Here is a 22,110-nt window from a genome sequence, read left to right as displayed (position 1 = left end):
AATCAAATTATGTCAGTACTTAACTCTAGACTCTGTTATTGTGTAAGCAAATTTCTAAGGTTTCCATGACTTGGGTTGTTATGCTCTGGAACTCAATTTGATATCCTGCTAGGCTGATTTTGTTTCAGTTCAAATTTAGACCTCAAACTCAGATACCCTTTATATCAATTTTGCATCTTGTTGTCTTTATGCTTATATGTTGTGTGTGTTTATGTCTAAAGCTAATGGAGCTGCATCCCATCATAAGTTCGAAGGGCATGAACTCTCCATCCACCCAGTTTGTGACCCCAAGTAGATTTGGAATTTATAAGCCCATTCACTATGTTTGACTTCAGTGTATTCAGTTCTTGCAGTCTCTCAATCGACCAATTTTACCCATAGGTTGTCGCTAATTCTGTATATGGTTTTTAAATAGATTAAACAATATTCCCTTCAAAATGAAGTGAGTCTTTTTCTTTGTTACAAAATCCTGTAGATACAAAGGCATCTTGCATAAAACCGTGAGGCTGCATGTAAAAGCCGGTTGTGGAAAAAGGTATGTTGAGGCCTACTTTGAATCAGATTTAACATGCAACAAGTGATTTAGAATTTTTTAGTTTGTGTTTGTTTTACAGGCCTATGTTCAACAGCTAGAATCTAGTAGATTAAAGTTGGTTCAGTTGGAGCAGGAGCTTGAGTGAGCTAGACAAGAAGCATTAAGAAGATTTACTATTTCTATTTCTTGCTTAATCGGTATTATGACACTAGAAACCCTTTCCCATCATTTTTCATTTACATTCAAATGTTTGAACAACAAATGCTACACTGCAGGGTTTGTATATAGGTGGTGGAGTAGAAGTTTCTCAGATGGGGTTCTTTGGACCTATAAACCCAGGTTTGTCAAAGTATTGCTGAATTGCATGACTCTAATTGCATTTTTTTGGTATCTGAATCTCGGAACCAAGAGTGTACACATAATATTAAGACAGTTTGTGAAATTTTGTTACTACTAGCTTACCAACACCACTCAAGGTATGCTCCTGCTATTTATTGTTTAATCGTGATCCCTTCAAAGCATGATTCCTGCAAGTTTTTCATAGTTTTGTTTCCTATATCATTTCAATTGCTTGTAACAAGTACATAAGAAAATTTATATCACTTCTTTATCCGCACTGAAGTTGTTGCTGTCCATAAATCAATGCCTCAAAAATGTTCCTGGCAATAGATTCCAGCCATCCATAAGCACAAGCGTCCAGCACTTTGAAAACTTGATACCTCCATGAAAAATGATGTTGTGTTATGAAGCTATGCATATAATCTCTGATGTGCTGAATCTGTTCTTTGAAATTTGATTTCCAGTAGTTCCTGTTGCTTATAAAACACACTTTTTGTCATTTCATCTCCTTGCATTAAACAAAAAGTCTTCACCGAGGTTTGTGCTGGAATTGCAGCATGTGAGATGGAGTATGGACAATGGGTTGAAGAGCAAACAAGGCAAATTTGTGAACTGAGGTCTGCTTTGCAGGCCCATATTAGTGATATAGAGCTTCACATACTAGAGGATGGCTTGAGCCCCTATTTTGAACTTTTCCGCATGAAATCTACTGCTGCAAAAGCCGATCTATATAATGTCTGCCTATTTTGAACTTTTACTCACATCTTAATTGAATTCTTTTCTAAGGTCTTTCATCATAGGTAGAATAACGCTGATTAATAGGCTGACGTTGATAACAGGTTCTCATTCCTTATCCTGACACCTTGACTGATTCACAATATATGGAAGTTAATAATCTAATACAGTCATGCCAGCGAGCCGAAGATGCTCTGACTCTAGGCATGGAGTTATCGCAATAAACTCGTGCTGAAACTGTCGCTGCCGGTCAACTGGTAGAAGGAGGTTACATCCCAAGGATACCTTCTGCAATCGAGAAGTTGGAAGTTGGAAGCTCTAGTCAGCTTCGTGAACCAGGTAAGATTCCGCATCATTGCTCAATCAAGTATGGCTTTATTCTGGATTCTTCTAAAGTATTGCTGACCTTAACTTTCAATAGCTTTCTGTAACCCGTTTTCTGACCCGTCAGTTAGTTCTTTATCAGCACATCTGAATTATATTGAGAAACTTTCTAATGAGTTGAATTTGCATTCATCTGCAAAATTGAAGTTTTCTTCTACTTTTTAACTGTTTATTAAAGCACTATGCAGCTTGTACGGAAAATAACTCGCTGATGACTGAGTTATTTTTCTGGCCGAAATTCTGCAAGCCCAAGACGCCAGACAAATCAAACCTATTTTAAACCATCTTCTTGGCATTGAATTCATCATTTTGGTGATTTTTTTTTTTTTTTTTGCATTCATGATTCGCAGCAAATATCTTTTTTGTTATGCTCTAAAAAACTGTCGTTGATTTTTTCTTGAGTGCTGCGCTTCTCTGCTAACTTAAGTGTGGTTACAGAGTCTAATATGGATCTTAGCTTAACATGGTTCTTTAAATTTCACGTTTGTATGATCTGATCTATGTTAGTTTTTACTTGGAACATCTTGACATCTTACCAACTTTATAAGCTCTTGCCTGAACAGGTTGATCATCTTCGCCAAGAAACATTACAGCTGATGTCTTCTATCCTAACAACTCGGCAGGCTGCTTGAGGCTTGCTTGCACTAGGAGAGTACTTCCAATGCCTTAAGAGTTTTGAGTTCAATTTGGGCCACCTGTCCTCGCGAGCCTACCTAATCTTATACCAGAAAAAATCAACAAGCTTAATCTCTCTAGAAGATCATCATTGCTCGAACTTCATTTCCCAATCAAAGTTACCTCTGGACATTGCTGTTACAAACATAATCTGCATACTTTAAATTGCTGACATTTTTGAAGCAACCACAAGCGTCTTGAGAAATTGTAAATATAAATAGTCTTATTACCCGGACAAAGTTAAGTTTGTAATTAAATCAATTTTCTATGCATGATGTTCATTTTTATCAGCTTTTAAAGCCTATATTTAGGGGTTTATGTTTTTGGGGTACCGTTGCAATGTTGTCATGTAAAGTTTTACAAGGCAACAATCTCCGTACTCCATTTGTAGTTAAGTAAATTGTAAATTTTATGAGATCGTATGTTCTTGGAGTATGAAAAATATTTGATCATGAAATGCTAATGTATGTTAATAAAGATTTAGTCATTATGATTGGTAGGAAAGTGACTATATATTTGTATGTAAATTCATTTTGACATCCATGGATTTATAAATTCTTTAAATAAGTATCTTTTGATACCAGGAACCACAATCACTTGTAGTGATAAGGAGTTTTTGTTGTGAATTTGCAAGAGACTCTAAAAACTTGATGACTCATGAGTATGCAATATTTTGAAATTGATTAAAGTCATAATTTTTTTAAAAGTTGAAATGATAAGATTTTAAAAATTGAAATTGATAAAAATATATTAATGACTTAACGTTTATATAAAGTGTAATTTTAAATGTCATTTAAATCAATAAAATATTTTGATCTTGGTTATATTTACAGGTGAATATCATTATTGTTAAAATTTTGTTTACTATTTCATTGCAGTATAGTTTCAAGTTGAGAGTTTTTGATACCTGATTGGCCAACCAAAATCTGTTTTGTATTAAAATTGATATTTCAATGTGATTATTTTTGTAGAGTGATATTATATGTATAAACAAATATTATTAATTTATCTATATCAACAGACATGATGACTTCTGATTGAATAATATATTTTAAAGTGAGAGAAAAAATATTGTTTAGATAAATTAGAAAGATTTGTTTGTATATAAAGTTTTATTATCTAAATTTATCTATAACATCAAGAGCTTAGAGGCCTTAATTAAAATATTAAAGTTAATGAATCTCAGCTGACCCTTTTGAATTATTAAATTAAAGTCAATCTCACCTAACCCTCATGAATTATTACCGACATTTTAGAAAATTTTAGGCCATACAAAATGAGAAACAAAGTCAAAAAGACTATTTCCCATTTAAGGTTTGTTGAAATGGTAAATTCTCACGTTTTAAATTTCCAATTTTTTGCTTATATCTACTTCCATTAGTGAATTTAATTAAGTGAAAGGTTAGAAAAATTATTTTATATCAATTTTCCAATTTATTTCTTTTTCACTCTATTTTTTCCTTTCACTCTTAATTTTTAAAATTTTTCTTCTCCCCTTGTTTTTTTCATTTTCCATTTTCAAAAGTTTAAAGGATAAACTATAATTTTTAAAGATATTAAAGGTGTTAATAAAAATTTTTTGGTTTTTTTTTTGAAATTTGAAAAAAAAGTTCAAAGATGTTTTTGAAATTTAAAATTTTTATATTCCTTTCAATTAGTTTTAAAAAAATGGCAATATAACATTTCTAAATTGGTCAAAACGTCGAAGTCAAAAAGACGAAAGACACGGCATATTTTCCGGGAAAGAGATGAAAGTGGAAATGTACAGCAAGAAAATACTTAGATATTGTGGAATATAATGCAATTACTCAATTATGTGACATATAGTTTAGCCTTCTTTGTTAATGCGAAGTGCCTTTCATGACTTGCAGTTAATGGCCTCCTCTTCTTCTTCTTATTCCTCTATTACTCCTAAATTAGAGTATGAGGTTTTCCTTAGTTTCCATGGTGTGGACACCCGAACAAACATTACCAGCCATCTGTATGAAGCCTTTTGTCAGAAAAAGATTAAAACTTTCATTGATGATAAGCTTACTAGAGGAGAAGAAATTTCTGCCTTTCTTTTAAAGGCAATTGAACATTCAAAGATCTCGGTTATCATTTTCTCTAAAGGCTACGCTTCCTCCAGATGGTGTCTCAAAGAACTTGAAGAGATTGTTAAATGTAAGAACACATATGATCGGATCGTAATACCAGTCTTCTATGACGTAGATCCATCTGATGTCAGGAATCAAACTGGGGATTTTGGGAAAGCATTTGCTGAGCTTGAAAAGCGTTTTATGGATGATTCAGAGATGTTGCAGAGATGGAGGACTGCTTTGAGGGATGCAGCCAGCTTGTCTGGTTATGATTCAAAGAACTCTAGGTAACTGTAAATTTTTGTATCAATGTTTTTATGTAATAATCTTTTTTTTTTTTTTTTTGGTAAGTACTTTGAAGCTACAAATTACCAATTTTTATGTAAGAGATATTAATTAAAATCGGCAATAATTTTTCCGTCTAAACATTTTTAGGCAAATGTATTGTAGTTTTATTTTTATCAACAAATTTAATTTTAATTCCAAGAATACTCTCTCAGCTAATTATGTCACTCTTAACTAATTATGTTGAATTTGATGTAATTTTTTTTTAAAATTTGATAAGTTCTGATTCAAAGATTCAGTAAGTTATGTTTCAAGGATTCACAACATATTTAAAAATTGATAAATTTTTGTTTAAATACAGATAGGAACAAAAAAATAAATATAAGCGAAGAGAATGGTAAGTGCGAACGGGTAGTGCATAAAAGGTGCATGGGATGCATAGAGTACGTAAAGGTGCATAGGGTGAGTAAAAAGTGCGTAGAGTGTGTAAAAGGTGTATAAAGAGTGCGTTGGGTGTGCACGAGTGCGTTGGGTGCACAAGTTATATAATATAATATAATATTATATTATAATATTTAATATAATATATATATAAATAGTAATAATATATATATATAAACAGATGTGCGAGCAAGGTGCGTATATGTGTGTGTGTATATATAGATATAAAATGAATGCGTGCAGATGTGCACACCCTTACACACCCATATGTACTCTTATGCACTCTACACACCCATATGTGCCCGTACGCACCCTATGTATGCATATGCGCCAATATGCACCCTATGCACCCATACTCACCCTTATGCACCTATACACACTCTATGCACCCTACGCACCCATATGCACCCTTACGCCCCCATATGCGCCTTTACGCACCAATACACACCCATACGCACCCATATGCACTTGTATGCACCTTCACACATCCTTCTTCGCACTTATGTTAATCTTTTCGTTTTGATCTATATTATAACAAAAATTAATCATTTCAAATAAGTTTTTGAATCTTCGAATCATAACCTAACAAATATAGAATGCCCATAGATTATCGAAAAAAAATATTCTGACACAATCAACCGAGAGAGTGACGTAATTAGTCGATAAGGGTATTATGGAAAGATATTTGATCATGAAATACTGATGTTTATTAATAAAGATTTAGTCATTATGATTGGTGGGAGAGTGACTACATATTTGTATGTAAATTCATTTTGTCATCCACGATTCATAAATTATTTAAATAAGTATTTTTTGATACGAGGAAACACAATCACTTGTTGTGATAAGAGTTTTTGTTGTGAATTTGCAAGAGATTCTAAAAACATGATGACTTATGAGTATGCAACATTTTAAAATTGATTAAAGTTGTAATTTTTTCAAAAATTGAAGTGATAAGTTTTTTTAAAGTGATAATCTTACACACTGCAGTTCCATATATTTTCTATTTTTATTATCTCTTCCAGATTTACTGGATACAGATTCAGACGGTCAAAATAATAATCAATTGGAAATTTGACATTATATTTTATAGTATGCTAATTTGAGTTGGGTTCTTGCTGTGTGTCTTCTGGCCCAAAACACAAAAAGACTTAATACAAACACTATCCTCTAATACAAACTGCCGATTTTGGATGACAACTAATTATTATCTAAAGATGATTACATCATTGAATGCATAGTTACTAATTATTTCATGTTTTTCGGAGAATTGAATTGAATTTTAGCATTGATAAGTTTTACAAGTTTTTAGGACATGGAAAGTGATGATCAAATTATATTTGAATCTAAAATTTTGTGCCACTGAGAAATGAACTCGAGTTCATGTCATGACGCAGTTCTTCATAATGCCAATCTTACATTTTAAAAATTTTTATTCAATGAACAATCAAAAGAAACAGAAAAGAATTAAAATTATGTTATATTTCTTTATTTGGTTTTTAGTCATTTAATTTTAGTATCATATTATTTAATTCTTTTTTTTTTTTTTTTAAAGGAATGAGGCAGCCCTGGTAAAGGATATTATCAATGATATATGGAAGAAATTAGATTGCAATTGATACCGTGACAGGCCACAAGTTTTTACAAGAGACAGTATACTCTGATGAGTTTAAGCGGTGGTGTTTACTCTCATTATGTTACGGCGGGGTGTGCTGTGGTTCTTGGTGATACATCTCCATCAGCAAACATGGTCTTCGCTCATTCAACCCTCTGCCTTAAAAAAGTTTTATTTCATAGATAAATTTATGATTGAGTTAAATTCAATTAACAATTGATCACTTGCTTGTAAAAAAATATACCTACTACATATACTCAAGGCATATGAAATATTATACAATATGACATACATGATGGATCTAATAGTTGATGCACATAGAATCCTACTGGTCTCATATCTCTCTTCTTGTGTCCGAGGACACAAATCTATAGAGAGATCTACGCCTTGTGGAATAGAAAAAAAAAATTTCTTGGATTCTTGAATGTTGAATATCTTTAGCACCATGTCCACGTGTGCACTCTCACTTTGGCCAAGCAACTTACATGTGGTCATTCTTCCTAAACTCTCAAAGCCTCTGCAGCTTAATGACAAAAAAAGAGCCACCTGTACTTAATGTAACCTAGCCAAATTCCATCCATAAAAAGGTTAGAAAAATAAAATCCCAGATGAAACAATACTTGGAGACCTTGGTTGTGGTTGAGAAGCAAGTATTTCGAAGCTTTTCATGGTTTTCAAATATTTTGCATATTTCAACTCCATTCAACCAACTGTTTTGCCCTTCTTTCACGATTTCTTCAACATCCGCGTCATTCAAACAATCTGCAACGTCATTCATATCAGTAAAACAATCCAAATTGTGAACTCATTCATAAGTGCTTGCTCTGTTCAGCCAGAAAGCGTCTAGCTGAAAGTGCCAAAAGCAAGGTGTTAAAGATGAAACAAATGGTTGTAAAAACAGAGTACTCTGTTTATTAGAAAGGGTAATGACACTAAAATTTGGTGAAAAAATGAAAACAGTGGTCAATTGAAGAGCAAAAAAGGAATTTAAGTTTATAGAGAGAAAAGGAATGAACCGAAATACTGTATAACCTCTTATTTGATTAAAAGAATGGCAAAATTTTGCATTGCTTGAATTACATTTGAATATAAAATAGTAATATTATATGTACATATTTTTAGTATATAATTTATGTATATGAATGATATAATTGAGTGTTATTTTATCTTTAATTTAAAATCATCCAATCACATAATAACACATTAATTATATATATGACTCATAGTTTTATTAAAAATATGTATACATAACATAATAAAACATAATTTATGTACTAAAATTGTGTATAAAAATATGTATAAATAACATTATTCTCTACTTTTTTATTAAAATTACAATGTTACCATTAATAATTAATATAAATATCAATTTACTACTATATTTTTATCTAGTGTATTTTACTATTCAAACTTATAAAAGATTAAAATATAACTAATTTTAAAATATTACATTTTAACCAATTTTTAAAAAATAAAATTATTAATTTTAAAGTTCTCCATCAACATGGCTACCCTTAATTTTTGTAAATGTTAGGAATCTTACTTCTAAAATTTAAATCGTGGAAATTTGTTATTTCAATGAATTTAGGTGAGAAATCTTTTGGCTATTACCTAAATCACGTCATGATCGAAGATATTAGTATTTATTCACCCAAAGTTTTTAGAGTAAATATTTTCACCCTAAGTTTTAGGAAAAGTACTGTTATTTCTCCCTTAAATGCTTCAATTTTAAATCCCCACTAAAAAAAAAAACTCAGTTGACGACTTCCGACCTTTACGGATTGTTCTTTTAATATGAAAAGAGATTGATCATTTTTTTCAAAATATATTTTTTTTAAATAGCAATATTATGTATGTCCACTTTTGTATATATAAATAAATACATATGATATATAATGTATCATCAGATGATTAGATATTATTTTATTTTTAATTTAAAATTATTCAATTATTTAATAATATATAATAAGTATATATCTATTTATATATTTAAAACGAGTATTTATAATTTTATTATTTTCTAAAACTATATCAGTTTCCATCACACTTGTGTCATCCAGCATTTGGGTCTTGAACTCTTAAAACAAGACAAGGCCTCAATCACTTTTTAAAAGTTGAAAAGGGTATAATTAGAACATTTTGTTTTTTAAACCAATAACTCATAATGATGGAAAATGGCAATTCCATCATAAAGGTTTGACACAAATACTTTAGTCTTGTAAATTTCTTTGATAAAAAGTATATTCCCTTTTAGCTTCATTTTAATCCTTGTAAAGAACAAATCGTAGGGAACGAAAATGTTACTTTAAAATTCCACAACACAAAAGCAAGCGTGGTTTGTTTCTATCGAGTTCTTGTTCATACATACTTATTCATAGTCAATGCCCAACAGTCCATGTGAATAAGATGCATGCAGAAATCAAAAGGTAGCGTAATGTTCACGAGTCAAAAAGTCCATGTGAATGTGAAAAAGAGGGAAGACAGTGCATCTTCAATATTTTGTAAACTTTATCGTACCCCAATAATCTGAATTATGCTTTTTTAAAGAGTCATTCAGTAGAAAATTTTGATTATCCAAAATTTCTAATTATTGAGTTAAATATAACTTTTTAAATATTATTTTTGGGATAACAAGTTTAATTATTTTAATACAAAATTTTTGATCTTTCAAAAAAAAAAAAGTGATAGTTAGATCTATCTAGGTTTTGTTATCCTTAATGTTTTTCTAATCTAACAAACATATTCATTAGATCAAACATGAAATTGTTGAATTCTTGATAAAGACTTTTTGTAGTGTGAATATGCAAAATATTCTAAGAACATGATGAGCCATAACTATATAAATACAGACCATAAATTCCCATCCAGGGTTTGTTAAAATGATATATTTTCATATTTTAAATTACAAAAATTCAAATTCTCACCAATATCTATTTTTGTTAGAGAATTCTACTAAATAAAAGAGCAATAATATCATTATATATAATATATTTTCCCCTGATCTTTCTATTTTTAACTTCCCCTCTTATTCATTTTTATTTTTATTTTTCAGTTATTTTTTCTATTTCCCCTTTTCATAAGTTTATGAGATAAATTGTAATTTTTTAAAATATTAGAGGTGTTATTAAAAATTGTAAGGTTTTTTTTTTTTTTTAATTTGAGCAAAAGTTCAAGAGTGTTTTTGAAAATTTAAAATTTTAATATGCTTTTAAATAGTTTCAAAAATAAAAATGTAATATTTTAAAATTAGTTAAAATTTTAATATTTTGTAAGAGTCTTAAGTAATAAAATTTTAAATTGTTTACAATATATTAATAGTTTCACATTTATATTAAGTGTTGATAACAATTTTGTAATTTTAATGAAAAGTTAAAACAATCATTTTCCAAATCCAGACAAAGCAAAAGAAAAAATTAATTCATGCAGACTAATTCCCACCAAAAATATTAAAACGAAATCAAATTTTCAACTGCTGAGAGCAGCAAAATTAGAAATGGAGGGAATTTAATGTTGCCATTTTCATATTTAATTTTCTAATTTCTCTGGAAGAAAAAATACAAAGAGAATCCTACAAGAAATCCTGTGGCTGTCGGCCAAAAGGGAGGTGTCCCTGGTTAGGTATTGGGGAAGTTCCCACAGTGGCCATGACTTGACTGCAATGGCGATTTTGATGGACCTGTTAAACTGCTAGTCTAAACTAATAGTCTTAACTTAATCGGTGAAAATAGTAAAATATTTTAATATTTAATATTAATAAAATTATATATATAAGTAATGAGTGCAAAATTATGTTCCAACAATAATATATTATTATATAATTAAATAATTTTAAATTAAAAATAAAATAATATATAATTATATACTAATATTTTAAAATAATCATTTTGGCCGATAAATAATAAATTAGAAAAAGGGAAGACAGCTTCCTTGAAAATAAAATACAAGTAGAAATCACAAGGCAGCCTAATTTTCATGGGGCAAAAAGTCCAAGTCAAATAGACGAAAGGCAGGGCATCTTCTGAGAAAACAGATAAGGCAAAGAAGAAAAAAGCAGGCCATCTTCCTGGAAGAAGAGATGAAAAAGACTTAGATATTGTGGAATATAGTTCAATTGCTCAATTAGGTGATGTTTTAGTTTAACCTTCTTTGTCTATGCGAAGTGCCTCTCTTCACTTGCACTTAATGGCTTCCTCTTCTTCTTCTTCATCATCATCCATTACTCCTAAAATAGAGTATGAAGTTTTCCTTAGTTTCTGTGGTGTGGACACCCGACAAAACATTACCAGCCATCTTTATGAAGCCTTTTGTCAAAAAAAGATTAAAACTTTCATTGATGATAGCCTTGTTAGAGGAGAAGAAATTTCTATATCTCTCTTGAAGGCAATTGAACATTCAAAGATCTCGGTTATCATTTTTTCTAAAGGGTATGCTTCCTCAAGATGGTGTCTCAGAGAACTTGAAGAGATTGTTAAATGTAAGAACACGTATGATCAGATCGTAATACCAGTCTTCTATCAAGTAGATCCATCTGATGTCAGGAATCAAACTGGGGATTTTGGGAAAGCATTTGCTGAGCTAGAAAAGCGTTTTATGGATGATTCAGAGATGTTGCAGAGATGGAGAACTGCTTTGAGGGATGCAGCCAACCTATCTGGTTATGATTCAAAGAACTCTAGGTAACTGTAAATTTTTTTGTCAATGTTTTTATGTAATAATCTTTTTTTTTTTTGGTTAGAACTTTGAAGCTACAAATTATCAATTTTTATGGAATAATCTTACATGCAGCAGTTCCTTATATTTTCTGTTTTTATTATCTTTTCCAGATTTACTGGGGACAGATTCAGATGGTCAAAATAATAATCAATTGGAAGTTTGACATTATATTTTATACTATGCTAATTTGGGTTGGGTTCTTGTTGTGTCTTCATAGAAATATGATATACCATTGAATACATACTTACTGATTATTTCAAGAATTGAATTGAATTTTAGCATTGATAAGTTTTACAAGTTTTTAGGACATGGAAAGTGATGATCAAATTATATTTGAATCCAAAATTTTGTGCCACTGAGAAATAAAGTTTAGTTCATGTCATGACGCAGTTCTTCATCATGCCAATCTTACGTTTTAAAAATTTTTATTCAATGAAGAGTCAAAAGAAACAGACAAGAACTAAAATTATGTTATATTTCTTTATTCAGTCATTCAATTTTAGTATCATATTATTTAATTATTTATTTTTTATTTTTAGGAATGAGGCAGCATTGGTAAAAGATATTGTCAATGATATATGGAGGAAATTGGATTACAACTCCTCATTTATTCTTACCAAGAAGCAAGTTGGACTAGAGTCATCAATTGAAGAGATTGAAAATTTATTATGTTCAAAAGGTGTTTGCAAGCTAGGAATTTGGGGCATCGGGGGCATAGGAAAAACTACTCTTGCTAGTGCTATATTTAAAAAAATCTCTAAACAGTTTGAAGAATCTTACTTCATTTCGAATATTAGAGAAGAATCAGAAAAAAGCAGGGGATTAAATGACTTATACCAAAAACTGAGTTCTGTAGTTTTAGGGGATGAACATCCCAATCATAGATTTGCCTTCACAAGAAGAAGTCTTATTAGCAGAAAAAAAGTTCTTATTGTGTTTGATGATGTAACGAATTTAAATCAAATGCAATGTTTAATGACAGTTTTTGATGGCTTGGATTCGTACAGTCAAATCATTATAACGTCGAGGGATAAACACGTGCTAAGAAATTGTGAAGTGGATCACATTCATGAGATGACAAAGTTATCTCCTCATAATGCTTTTCAACTTTTTGCCTTACATGCCTTTAAAGGAAACCCTCCAACAGAAGATTATATCGAGCTATCATTTAGAGTACTAGATTATGTTGAGGGTCTTCCTTTAGCTCTTGAAGTTTTAGGTTCCTTTCTATTCACTAGGACGAAGAGAGAATGGGAAAGTGCACTAGAAAACATGAGAACAAGTCCTCATGTGGATGTCCAAAAGGTACTAAAAATAAGTTACGAAGGATTAGATGATAAACAGAAGCGTGTATTTTTGGATATTGCATGTTTCTGTAAAGGTATAAAAGAGATCTTCTAGAAGCAATCTTGAATACTCATGACTTAAACGCTCATATTTATATAAATGTTCTCATTGAAAGGTCTCTCATAACTACGTCATATGACACTATAACAATGCATGATTTACTTGAAGAAATGGGTAGGGAAATTGTTCGGCAAGAATCAATTCATAATCCTGGCGAACGTAGTCAGTTGTGGGATCATGAAGATATATTTTCAGTATTGAAGAATAATACGGTAAGAGTCAAAATACTAATTTTTTATTTCTACTTTATACATAAATTATAATAAAATATTTGCTAGCAAAATATTTATTTTCAGTTATCATTGGGAATTAAATTATTTGGTATATGGCAGTAATGACACATCTATTAAATTTTTTATTTACATTTTCTGAAAAGAAATATATTTGAGAGTAAATTACCTAAGAATTGATGTAATTAAGCAATTTCAAATTGACTTTTCACCAATATGCTTGTGATTACCAGGGAACTAGAGCAATTCGAAGCATATGCTTGGATATGTCTAAAGTAGAAGAGGTGCATTTAAATCCTGAAGCTTTTAACAACATGCAAAACCTACGATTCTTGAAATTTTATGGGTCTAAACATGGAAAGAAGGTGCCTGAATCTGATTCCTCTGCATTGTGCCATATCTTGAGATTCTTGAAAAGAGAAAACTCCAATTATGGAAAGAAGGTGCATGGTTTTGAGAAACTTAAGTTTTATTTCTATGAGACAAGACACTTTTACTTTCTTGGATATCCTGCCAAATCATTGCCTTCAAATTTTAATCCAAAGAACCTTGTTGCACTTTACATGCCTAATAGCAAAGTTAAAAAACTTTGGACTAGTAACCAGGTATTTGTTAACTTTTATATTGTTTTTTTTTTCGTATCCTCTAAATTGTAATTTTTTGTAAATTAGTTATGTTTCTAGCTTTACTTTGTTTAATTTTATTATTTTTTCTTTTTTTGACAGATTCTTGTTAATTTGAAACATATTGACCTCAGTGACTCTAAGCATCTACACAGAATACTGGATTTGTCACTTATGCCAAATCTTGAAAGTTTGATTCTTGAAGATTGTACAAATTTGTTTGACAGTTTCTCATCTATCCATAATCTCCATAAACTTGTTATCCTCAATCTACGAGGATGCAGAAGCTTTAATAATCTTCCAATTAATGATAGTTTCCAATCTCTTCGAGAAGTTTATCTCTCTGGTTGCTCAAATCTCAAAAAAGTTCCATATCTCCCTAATAAAGTTGAAAATTTATACCTAGATAGAATTGCTATTAAAGAATTCCCATCAATAGGGCATTTATTTAGACTAGTAAATTTGATTATTAGAAAATGTTCAAGGCTTGAGAGATTACCAGATAACATTCGTGAGTTGAAATCTCTTAAATGTCTGTATCTCTCAAGTTGTTCCAAACTTGATAGATTGCCTAATGACATGGGAAATTTACAATCTTTGGAGGTACTGGAACTGGAGGAAATTTCTTTTGCAGAAATACCAACATTTATGACAAGTTTGATCAACCTGGAGACATTATCTTTGACAAGATGTAAGATGCAGAAGCAATCAAGTATCCCACTCGTCGATTTATCTGTCTTCCAAAGAATGAGAGCGCTATGCCTGATTGATTGTTGCATCGAAGTGTTACCGAGCAATATTGGCCAATTACTCTCACTGGAATATTTAGATATAGCCCAAAACAATTTGGAGACACTACCAGAGAGCATCAAAGACCTGTCTAAACTGGAAGGGCTTTATTTAAGCAATTGCCAGAGGCTTAAATACTTACCGAAGCTTCCAAGCAGTCTACGACAAATTTGTGCAGAGGATTGCGTATCTCTTGAATCAATATCAAGTTTATTCCTACGTGTGGATTCTTTTATTGACATAATCGACTTCGCTAATTGTCTCAAATTAAAATTAGAGATGACAGATGCTCTCTTGTTGAATATTGAGAGAAGTGCAGCAGACCATCTCTCTCGACAATTGTATCACCTCAAAGTAAGTCTATCTCTATCACTTTTTCTGTTTTCCTATGATGCCAATTCATTTTCTATAAATTCTGAATCTTCAAACTTTATAACTTTTAATATGCCATTCAAAAGACTTAAAAATTAAATATGAATATACATATTTCATTTTAAAAGTAAAAGAGGTGTGGATTAAAATTTTAATTTTTATAAACTTAACAATAGCCCTACCCTTATAGTGTCTTGCCTATTTGTGATTTTTTAGGAGCATTTGGAACGTTGTATTGGATTGCAGTAAGTTTTTAAAATTATATTAGATTGAATACTATACGGTAGGACTATTTTATATAATGTATAATAATTAAACTCAAATTTTATAATAATACACTTAATAATTTAAAGGGAATTTATAACTCCCTTTATCTTCAGCATCTTCCCTTAAACATAACTTCATTAGTTGAGTCACCTTTATTCTAAACATCTTCCCTTAAACATAACTTCCTTTATTTTCATTATCTTGATGGAATTTTTCGGGTAACACACACCTAATAATACTGAGTTATGAAACTAGTGGATAATTTAATTCAATATAATCTCAAGAAGGGATTAATTTACTTCTTGTGTATATAAAAATTTTAAGGGAGAAATATTTGTAAGGGTAATTACAAAACAATAAAAATATATATACTCAATATTGAGTATAGTATTGGGCACATACATAGTCTATCATCTTATGATAGAGTGATTTTGCATTAAGGATTAATTGAAGATTATATTGAATTAAACTATCCAGAACAAACATTGAAGAAATTTGATGAAAGAAGAATGTAGGTTTTGATGAAAGAGAAAACAAAAAATAAAGAATAGGAAAGAGAATTGAAAGTCTAAGTGAAACTTCTACTTTTTTTATAACTTGCTATCCCTTATTATGGAACGGTCTATTTTGTTTGAAACTCACCATTTTACATTATTAACCAAAAACCACCATTTGTTTCGAGAAACATAAAACATGTCCATCAATTTATGAAAACTATTCTAACACCATAATAGTCTCACAATTCTAAACAGATCTACCAATTTGTAGTTCTCATACTTTTATTCTCAACATGCTATTAAATTTATATTCTCATCATATCTTAACTTTAAATTATATTATACAGAATTACATTTAAAATATAGCTTTCTTATTATATAATATTCTTATACATATATATTTACCATTGTTAACTAAATAATTAATATATTTAATTATTTTTATTTGATATAATGAAATACTATATTGTCTTAATCTAAGACAAAGTTGATAATTCCTTAATTAAAATATTTTCTATCTGAAGATCTTACTCAGACTACTAATTTATGGAATTTAGAGTTTCTTATGACATGTTATTAAAATATATAGTATTAAATGGACTACTGTTGTACATGCAGAATATCGCTCCTTTTTGGCAATGGGCGAGCATTTATTACCCTGGATGCGAAATTCCAAAGTGGTTTGATATCAAAAGTAATGGATCTTTTATAAAGTTTCCAGAAGATTGGGTTAATGATAACTTATTTGGTTTCGCTTTGTGTGTTGTTGTATCATTACACTATCAAAAATTTAGAAATTTTCGAGTTGGATTTCGCCTGATTATTAATGGAGAGATTATTTCCCGTAATGCGTTAACAGACTCATTAAAATTTTGGCTTGGGTCTCCTGAAGGTGATAACATTATTGAATCTGATCATATATTCATAACTTATAATTGCATTAAGATGCCTGGGAAATTTCCTCCACTTAATTTGAATAGCCAGGGTGGTGTTGAGTTCTTCGTTGAACATGCAACTAAAGAATGGTATGGTTCGAAGCCCAATGAAAAAATGTGGAGTGACTTTATTGTATCAGAAAAATGATGACTGGAGAAAAGATGCAAGAATGGACGAAGATATGAGATTGAGTTCTATAAATTGCTTTATTAATGACTGATTGAAGTGTGGTCTATATTGTTGCGGTTAATATCACACGTTTCAAATTTTAGATAGATGGTTTCCCCAATAAAAAATATACAAGCGACAGTTGTTATAAGAACTGTAAGTTGAATTAAATAAAATATCGAAAAAATATAAACATTACGCATATATTTTTCCCAGACCCTGTTTTTTGTTTAGTTTTTATAACAATAAACATTTTGCAAGGTATCCTTTATTTTATTTTTTGTAACCTATCCTTTAATTGTTTCCTCTTGTTATTTCTAAATTACTTCCTTTTCATTTCAAATATGCGTTTTATAAGTTAAGCATGAAACACGTCTTACATTTTTAAATTGGTTTATTTGGACTTTGTTCATAACTCCGCCTATCAATAAATTTCACATGATTAAGATTTTTATTCTTTTTATTTTAGAGAGAATGATTATACAGTGATATCAACCCATAGTCTATGGAAAATGGTATTGTGTCACTCAATTTTTCATATGTAGAAATTACATAAGAGTATGTTGTTATTGGTATTATTGTCATTACTGATGGAAAAATTCATTGTATTTTCCAGACGGATTTATGAGATTGATGAAAGATCTCCTAAGCGATTGAAACTTGAAGGTTGAAATGTTGTTATAGAAAAGGTAATGTAAGTACAAAATCCCTGAGCTTATAATATTAGGTCAGAACATGTTGATAAGATCCCCTTTATGTCCCCATGTCCCTTTCTCATGTGGTAAAGGGATGGCTGATGGTTGTGCAAATTTACTAAAGCAGGTACTGCTTCCAGAGGAAATTTACTCCATTTCTACGGCTTCTTGTTTGCCTAATCTTCACGATATGCCTAATCTTGGGACTTTTTCCTATGGTATTCTTTATAGATGATGTGGCTTACTGCATAGTAGTTTAATAGTTTCAAGGTAAAGCTTCCTGAACTATTTGGCTAACTCTCTGCAATTGACATTCGTGGTCTATGCTCTGTAGTTCTCTATTACAGAATGCTGAAGTGCCTCTCTTTCAAAATGTTATTCAGTGTGTTTTCAGGTTGGCTTTATCTCAGGCTGACAACTAGGCGTGTGGACACAAATTCCCTTGACTGTCATTTTAATATTCTCTGGATTTTCTTGCCTGGAATTGGATTATGTTACTAACTACTATTTAATTAGGTGTTATATGGTTACAGATATGTTTTGCAGCTATTTGGTTCTCTAGGCTATGAAGGAGTATTGGTTGCTCTTTGATACTGCTGTAAGCTTGCTATTAACTAGTAATTAATTAGGTGTTATAGCCATTGCTGCTTGGTATAACTTGGAGAAATAATTTGATGTGAAATTTGCTAATCATCTAGCCTCAGTCTCGTGCAGAAGTTGTTGAGTCCTCGGTTAACAGCGGGAAACAAATTGATGCCGTACATTTCATTCATGCCTTCCAGCTTACTGAAAGCTTTCCCCCTGTTCCCCTCTTCAAGACATACTTAAAGAATTGCAGGAGAAACTCGCAGGGAAAGGGTGTGAGTCCGGGTGGAGATACTAGTGCACAGGTTAATTTTCATACTAAAGCACAATGAGTGAGTGATGCTTGGAAATTCCTTTGTAACTAAATGCTAAATGAGAATTTTCTTTTCAATGCAGAATGATATAAATTCACAGGAACTTGCTGCTTTGAAAGCTGTAGTTAGTTGTGTCCAAGAGTATAGGCTTGAACCTGTCCAAGAGTAAATCCTCCTAATATATAGAGATTCACATTCATTTCGCACCCTAGCGCACATATTCAACTCTACGACGATTTACTTCTCAACAGGTTTGAATTTTTTTTTTGTCTCTTTATGTAGATTTTTCCTTTATCTCTTGTTTCAAAGTGAATTTTTGTTTGAATTTGTGGTGATTTGGTGTTGAAAGTATGTTCTCTGGAAGTACTATTGCCTAAGTCCCCTGTGCTACTTCTGAGCAGTGCGGCAGGCATCAGGTTATTTTTAATTTAATTGACTGGAACCGGGGGTTAATGTTTTTACAAGAGACAGTATGCTGAGAGGAGTTCAAGCAGTGGGACGGTGGGATGGATACTGGCGGGGATGCTATGGTTCTTGATGATATATATCCATAGCAAACATGGTCTTTGCTCATTCAGACCCTCTGTGCAGGTATGTCTTAAAAAAGGTTTTATTTCATAGATTAATTTATCATTGAGTTAAATTCAATTCAGAACTAATTTCCTTTTCATAAACACATCATATTAATGCATGTGATATACATATATATAAAACTCTATAGTGCCTTATTAATTCTTTATTTATTTTGTAGTTTTGATTGGTTTTTGGTTCTTGTTAGTCTTGATTCCGTTCTGCAAAATTCCAAATTTTTAGTACATAAATTTGCTCAATCTGACCCATTTTTAAAGCCTTGAGGATAAGTGAATGAATGAATTTGGTTGCTATATGAATAGGCCTAGTAAAATCAATGCCTGGCAAGGAACAATTATAGGGATCACTAGTGTTAAGTTAAAATATAACCTAAAGTAAGGCAAATGAAAAACATCATAATTTTTTATAATGGTTTGGCTTTAAAAGTAATGAATCTTTTGTAGAGTTTCTAGAAGGTTGGCTCAATGATAATTTAATTGATTTCGTTTTGTGAGTTGCTGTATCATTACAAGACTATTAAGAACTTAAAATTTTCCGAGTTAGATTGGTCTGACTGCTAAGGAGAGGTCATTTCCTTTGGCTGTTTATTTGAATCAAAAGGGTTTGAGGCTGAGGTTGTTCAATCAGATCAGAAACCCTATTTTCTATGGTTTTTATGGCCTTAACACATACTAGTAACTTGTAAACATCTGTCTCATAGTTATGCCCGCAAAAAATGTGGCTGCCTAAATATTTCTGCTACATGGTAACTGTAACATCCCTGGTCCAATAACCCGGCCCACTGTCAAGATATTGTCTACTTTGGACACACAGTCCATCATGGTTTTGTTTTTGGGCTTTGTAACCCAAAACACGTCTTAATAGTTTAAGAAGCTCACAGACTATTTAACCAGTCAAATTCTCCCACCACTAACCAATGTGGGATACATAGACAGAGTACAGATAGAACCAGCATCTCTCTCGTGCTTTGTCGATATGAGATTTGCCTAAGGATATCACATACACCCCCCTTATGGGACTCAGCGTCCACGCTGAGGTTTGCCCCACCATCGTTCAAGAGGACACACGAAGCCGCTCTGATACCATTTGTAATATCCTTGATCCAATAACCCGGCCCACTGTCAAGATATTGTCCACTTTGGACACACAGTCTATCATGGTTTTGTTTTTGAGCTTTGCAACTCAAAACACGTCTTAACAGTTTAAGGAGCTCATAGGCTATTTAACCAGTCAAATTCTCCCACCACTAACCAATGTGGGATACATAGACAGAGTACAGATAGACCCAGCATCTCTCCCATGCTTTGTCGATGTGGGATTTGCCTAAGGGTATCACAGTAACTGGACTCAAACATTGAATTTAATTTATTTATTTAGTGAGATTTTAACTTGCAAACCTTCTTTCAACTCTTTTCAATGACTTCTCATGTTTATTTAACTCTTTTATCTATAATAATATATATATTTTTTTGATGTTTTACATGCTAAACATTGTTGTAACGTATCTTTTAATTGTTGCCTATGGTTATTTCTAAATTATTTCCCTTTTGTTTCAAATATATAATTTATATTTTAAGCGTGAAAGATGTCCTGTATGTTTTAATTGGTTTATCAAGATTTTGTATATAACTCCACATATTAATAAACTTCACATGATTAGGATTTTTATTTTTCATTTTTTTTTAAGAGAATGGTTTTACAGTGATCCAAACTCATAATCTATTTAAAATGATCTTTTGTCTTTCAATTTGTCACATGTAGAAATAGCATGAGGCTATGCTATTATTGATGGAAATATGCATTGTATTTTACAGACTACTGTATGTGATTCACAAATTGCTGCATCATTGAAACCTGAAGATTGTCTTCTTAGAGAAAATGTGTTGTAAGTACGAAGTCCATGAGCTCATTATATTAGGTCAGAACTGGTTGATAAGATTCCCTTTATGTCCCCATGTCCCTCTTTCATATGGTAAAACGATGGCTAATGCATTTAGTTAATGTTGCCTTCTGAACTACTCGCTAACTTTCTGTATATGCTATGTAGAAAGAAATTAACTAGTAATTAATTTGGTGTAAGCTTGCAATTAACTAGTAATTAATTTGGTGTTATTACAGATAGGTATTATATCCCTTGCTGCTTGGCATAGCTTGGAGAAATAATTTGATGAGAAATTTTCTAATCATCTAGCCTCACTCTCTGTGCAGGGGTTGTTGAGTCGTTGGTTAACAGTGGGAAACAAATCAATGCCGTACATTTCATTGATGCCTTGCAGCTTACTGAAAGCTTTCCTCCTTTTCCCCACTTGAAGACATACTTAAAGAATTCAAGGAGAAACTCACAGGGAAAGGGCGTGAGTTCGGGTGGAGCTACTAGTGCACAGGTTAATTTTCATACTAAAGCATAATGAGTGATGCTTGGAAATTCCTTTGTAACTAAATGCTGAATGAGAATTTCCTTTTCAGTACAGATTGATGTAAATGCACAGGAACTTGCTGCTTTGAAAGCAGTAGTTAGTGGTGTCAAAGAGTACGGGCTTGAAGCTGACTATCCTCTTGATCCACTTCAGCAAAGGGTATCTGATAAGAAGTGCTAGAAACAAAGAGCAAACTGAGGATACTGTGGATTTCGTTCTCACAGTGGCAAGGCAGCTCCCGGTAGGAATGTTCTGCCTCTTTTCTGATGTGTTTTATAATTTACTTAACGAATCGTGCACTTACCATCGAAATGAAAGTTGCACTTACCAGCGAAATGTAACTTCTCCGACCGGGAAGCATATATAGGAATACCTGAGAGATATCCTCAGACTGGTCCAAACGCTCATGATTATGAAGA

The 22,110-nt window shown here is 31.5% G+C and overlaps 4 protein-coding genes and 1 pseudogene across 4 annotated transcripts; all 5 read left to right on the top strand.

Moving 5' to 3' along the window:
- The first annotated feature begins 97 nt into the window (after nucleotides 1–97).
- On the top strand, nucleotides 98–2,947 carry LOC123199229 (annotated as a pseudogene).
- Nucleotides 2,948–4,512: 1,565 nt separating this feature from the next.
- LOC123198988 (TMV resistance protein N-like) lies at nucleotides 4,513–5,072 on the top strand. The gene has a single exon (XM_044613788.1). The coding sequence runs from the start codon at nucleotides 4,513–4,515 to the stop codon at nucleotides 5,035–5,037; it is 525 nt and encodes a 174-aa protein (XP_044469723.1). The 3' UTR covers nucleotides 5,038–5,072.
- Nucleotides 5,073–11,079: 6,007 nt separating this feature from the next.
- LOC123198987 (disease resistance protein RPV1-like) lies at nucleotides 11,080–13,192 on the top strand (the record flags this gene model as incomplete). The annotated part of the gene is made up of 2 exons (XM_044613787.1): nucleotides 11,080–11,763; nucleotides 12,340–13,192. Coding segments are annotated over exons 1-2 (1,377 nt in total), but the record flags the coding sequence as incomplete, so codon positions are not given.
- A 3-nt stretch (nucleotides 13,193–13,195) lies between these two features.
- Nucleotides 13,196–17,068, top strand: LOC123198986 (disease resistance protein RPP2B-like). The gene is made up of 4 exons (XM_044613786.1): nucleotides 13,196–13,419; nucleotides 13,671–14,063; nucleotides 14,163–15,203; nucleotides 16,604–17,068. The coding sequence occupies exons 1-4, from the start codon at nucleotides 13,297–13,299 to the stop codon at nucleotides 17,066–17,068; spliced, it is 2,022 nt and encodes a 673-aa protein (XP_044469721.1). The 5' UTR covers nucleotides 13,196–13,296.
- A 2,080-nt stretch (nucleotides 17,069–19,148) lies between these two features.
- LOC123198985 (FRIGIDA-like protein 3) lies at nucleotides 19,149–21,871 on the top strand. Its single transcript, XM_044613784.1, has 4 exons — nucleotides 19,149–19,274; nucleotides 21,089–21,159; nucleotides 21,483–21,658; nucleotides 21,746–21,871. Exons 2-4 carry the CDS (start codon nucleotides 21,153–21,155, stop codon nucleotides 21,869–21,871), a joined length of 309 nt encoding a protein of 102 aa, XP_044469719.1. The 5' UTR covers nucleotides 19,149–19,274; nucleotides 21,089–21,152.
- The last annotated feature ends 239 nt before the right edge of the window (nucleotides 21,872–22,110 follow it).

This window comes from Mangifera indica, chromosome 16 (genome assembly GCF_011075055.1).
Source record: "Mangifera indica cultivar Alphonso chromosome 16, CATAS_Mindica_2.1, whole genome shotgun sequence".
NCBI classification, from domain to species: Eukaryota; Viridiplantae; Streptophyta; class Magnoliopsida; order Sapindales; family Anacardiaceae; genus Mangifera; species Mangifera indica.
The sequence above is the reverse complement of the archived record's forward strand: the minus strand, read 5'-3'. Positions and strand labels throughout refer to the sequence as shown.

Excerpts from the sequence above, each read along its gene's own strand:
- LOC123198988 (XM_044613788.1), top strand. The coding sequence starts at position 4,513 with ATGCGAAGTGCCTTTCATGACTTGCAGTTAATGGCCTCCTCTTCTTCT.
- LOC123198986 (XM_044613786.1), top strand. The coding sequence starts at position 13,297 with ATGCATGATTTACTTGAAGAAATGGGTAGGGAAATTGTTCGGCAAGAA. Across the intron at positions 14,064-14,162 it reads TATTTGTTAACTTTTATATT|ATTCTTGTTAATTTGAAACA; the intron begins GTTTTTTTTTTC and ends TTTTTTTGACAG. Across the intron at positions 15,204-16,603 it reads GACAATTGTATCACCTCAAA|AATATCGCTCCTTTTTGGCA; the intron begins GTAAGTCTATCT and ends TTGTACATGCAG.
- LOC123198985 (XM_044613784.1), top strand. Across the intron at positions 21,659-21,745 it reads GTGGAGCTACTAGTGCACAG|ATTGATGTAAATGCACAGGA; the intron begins GTTAATTTTCAT and ends TTTTCAGTACAG.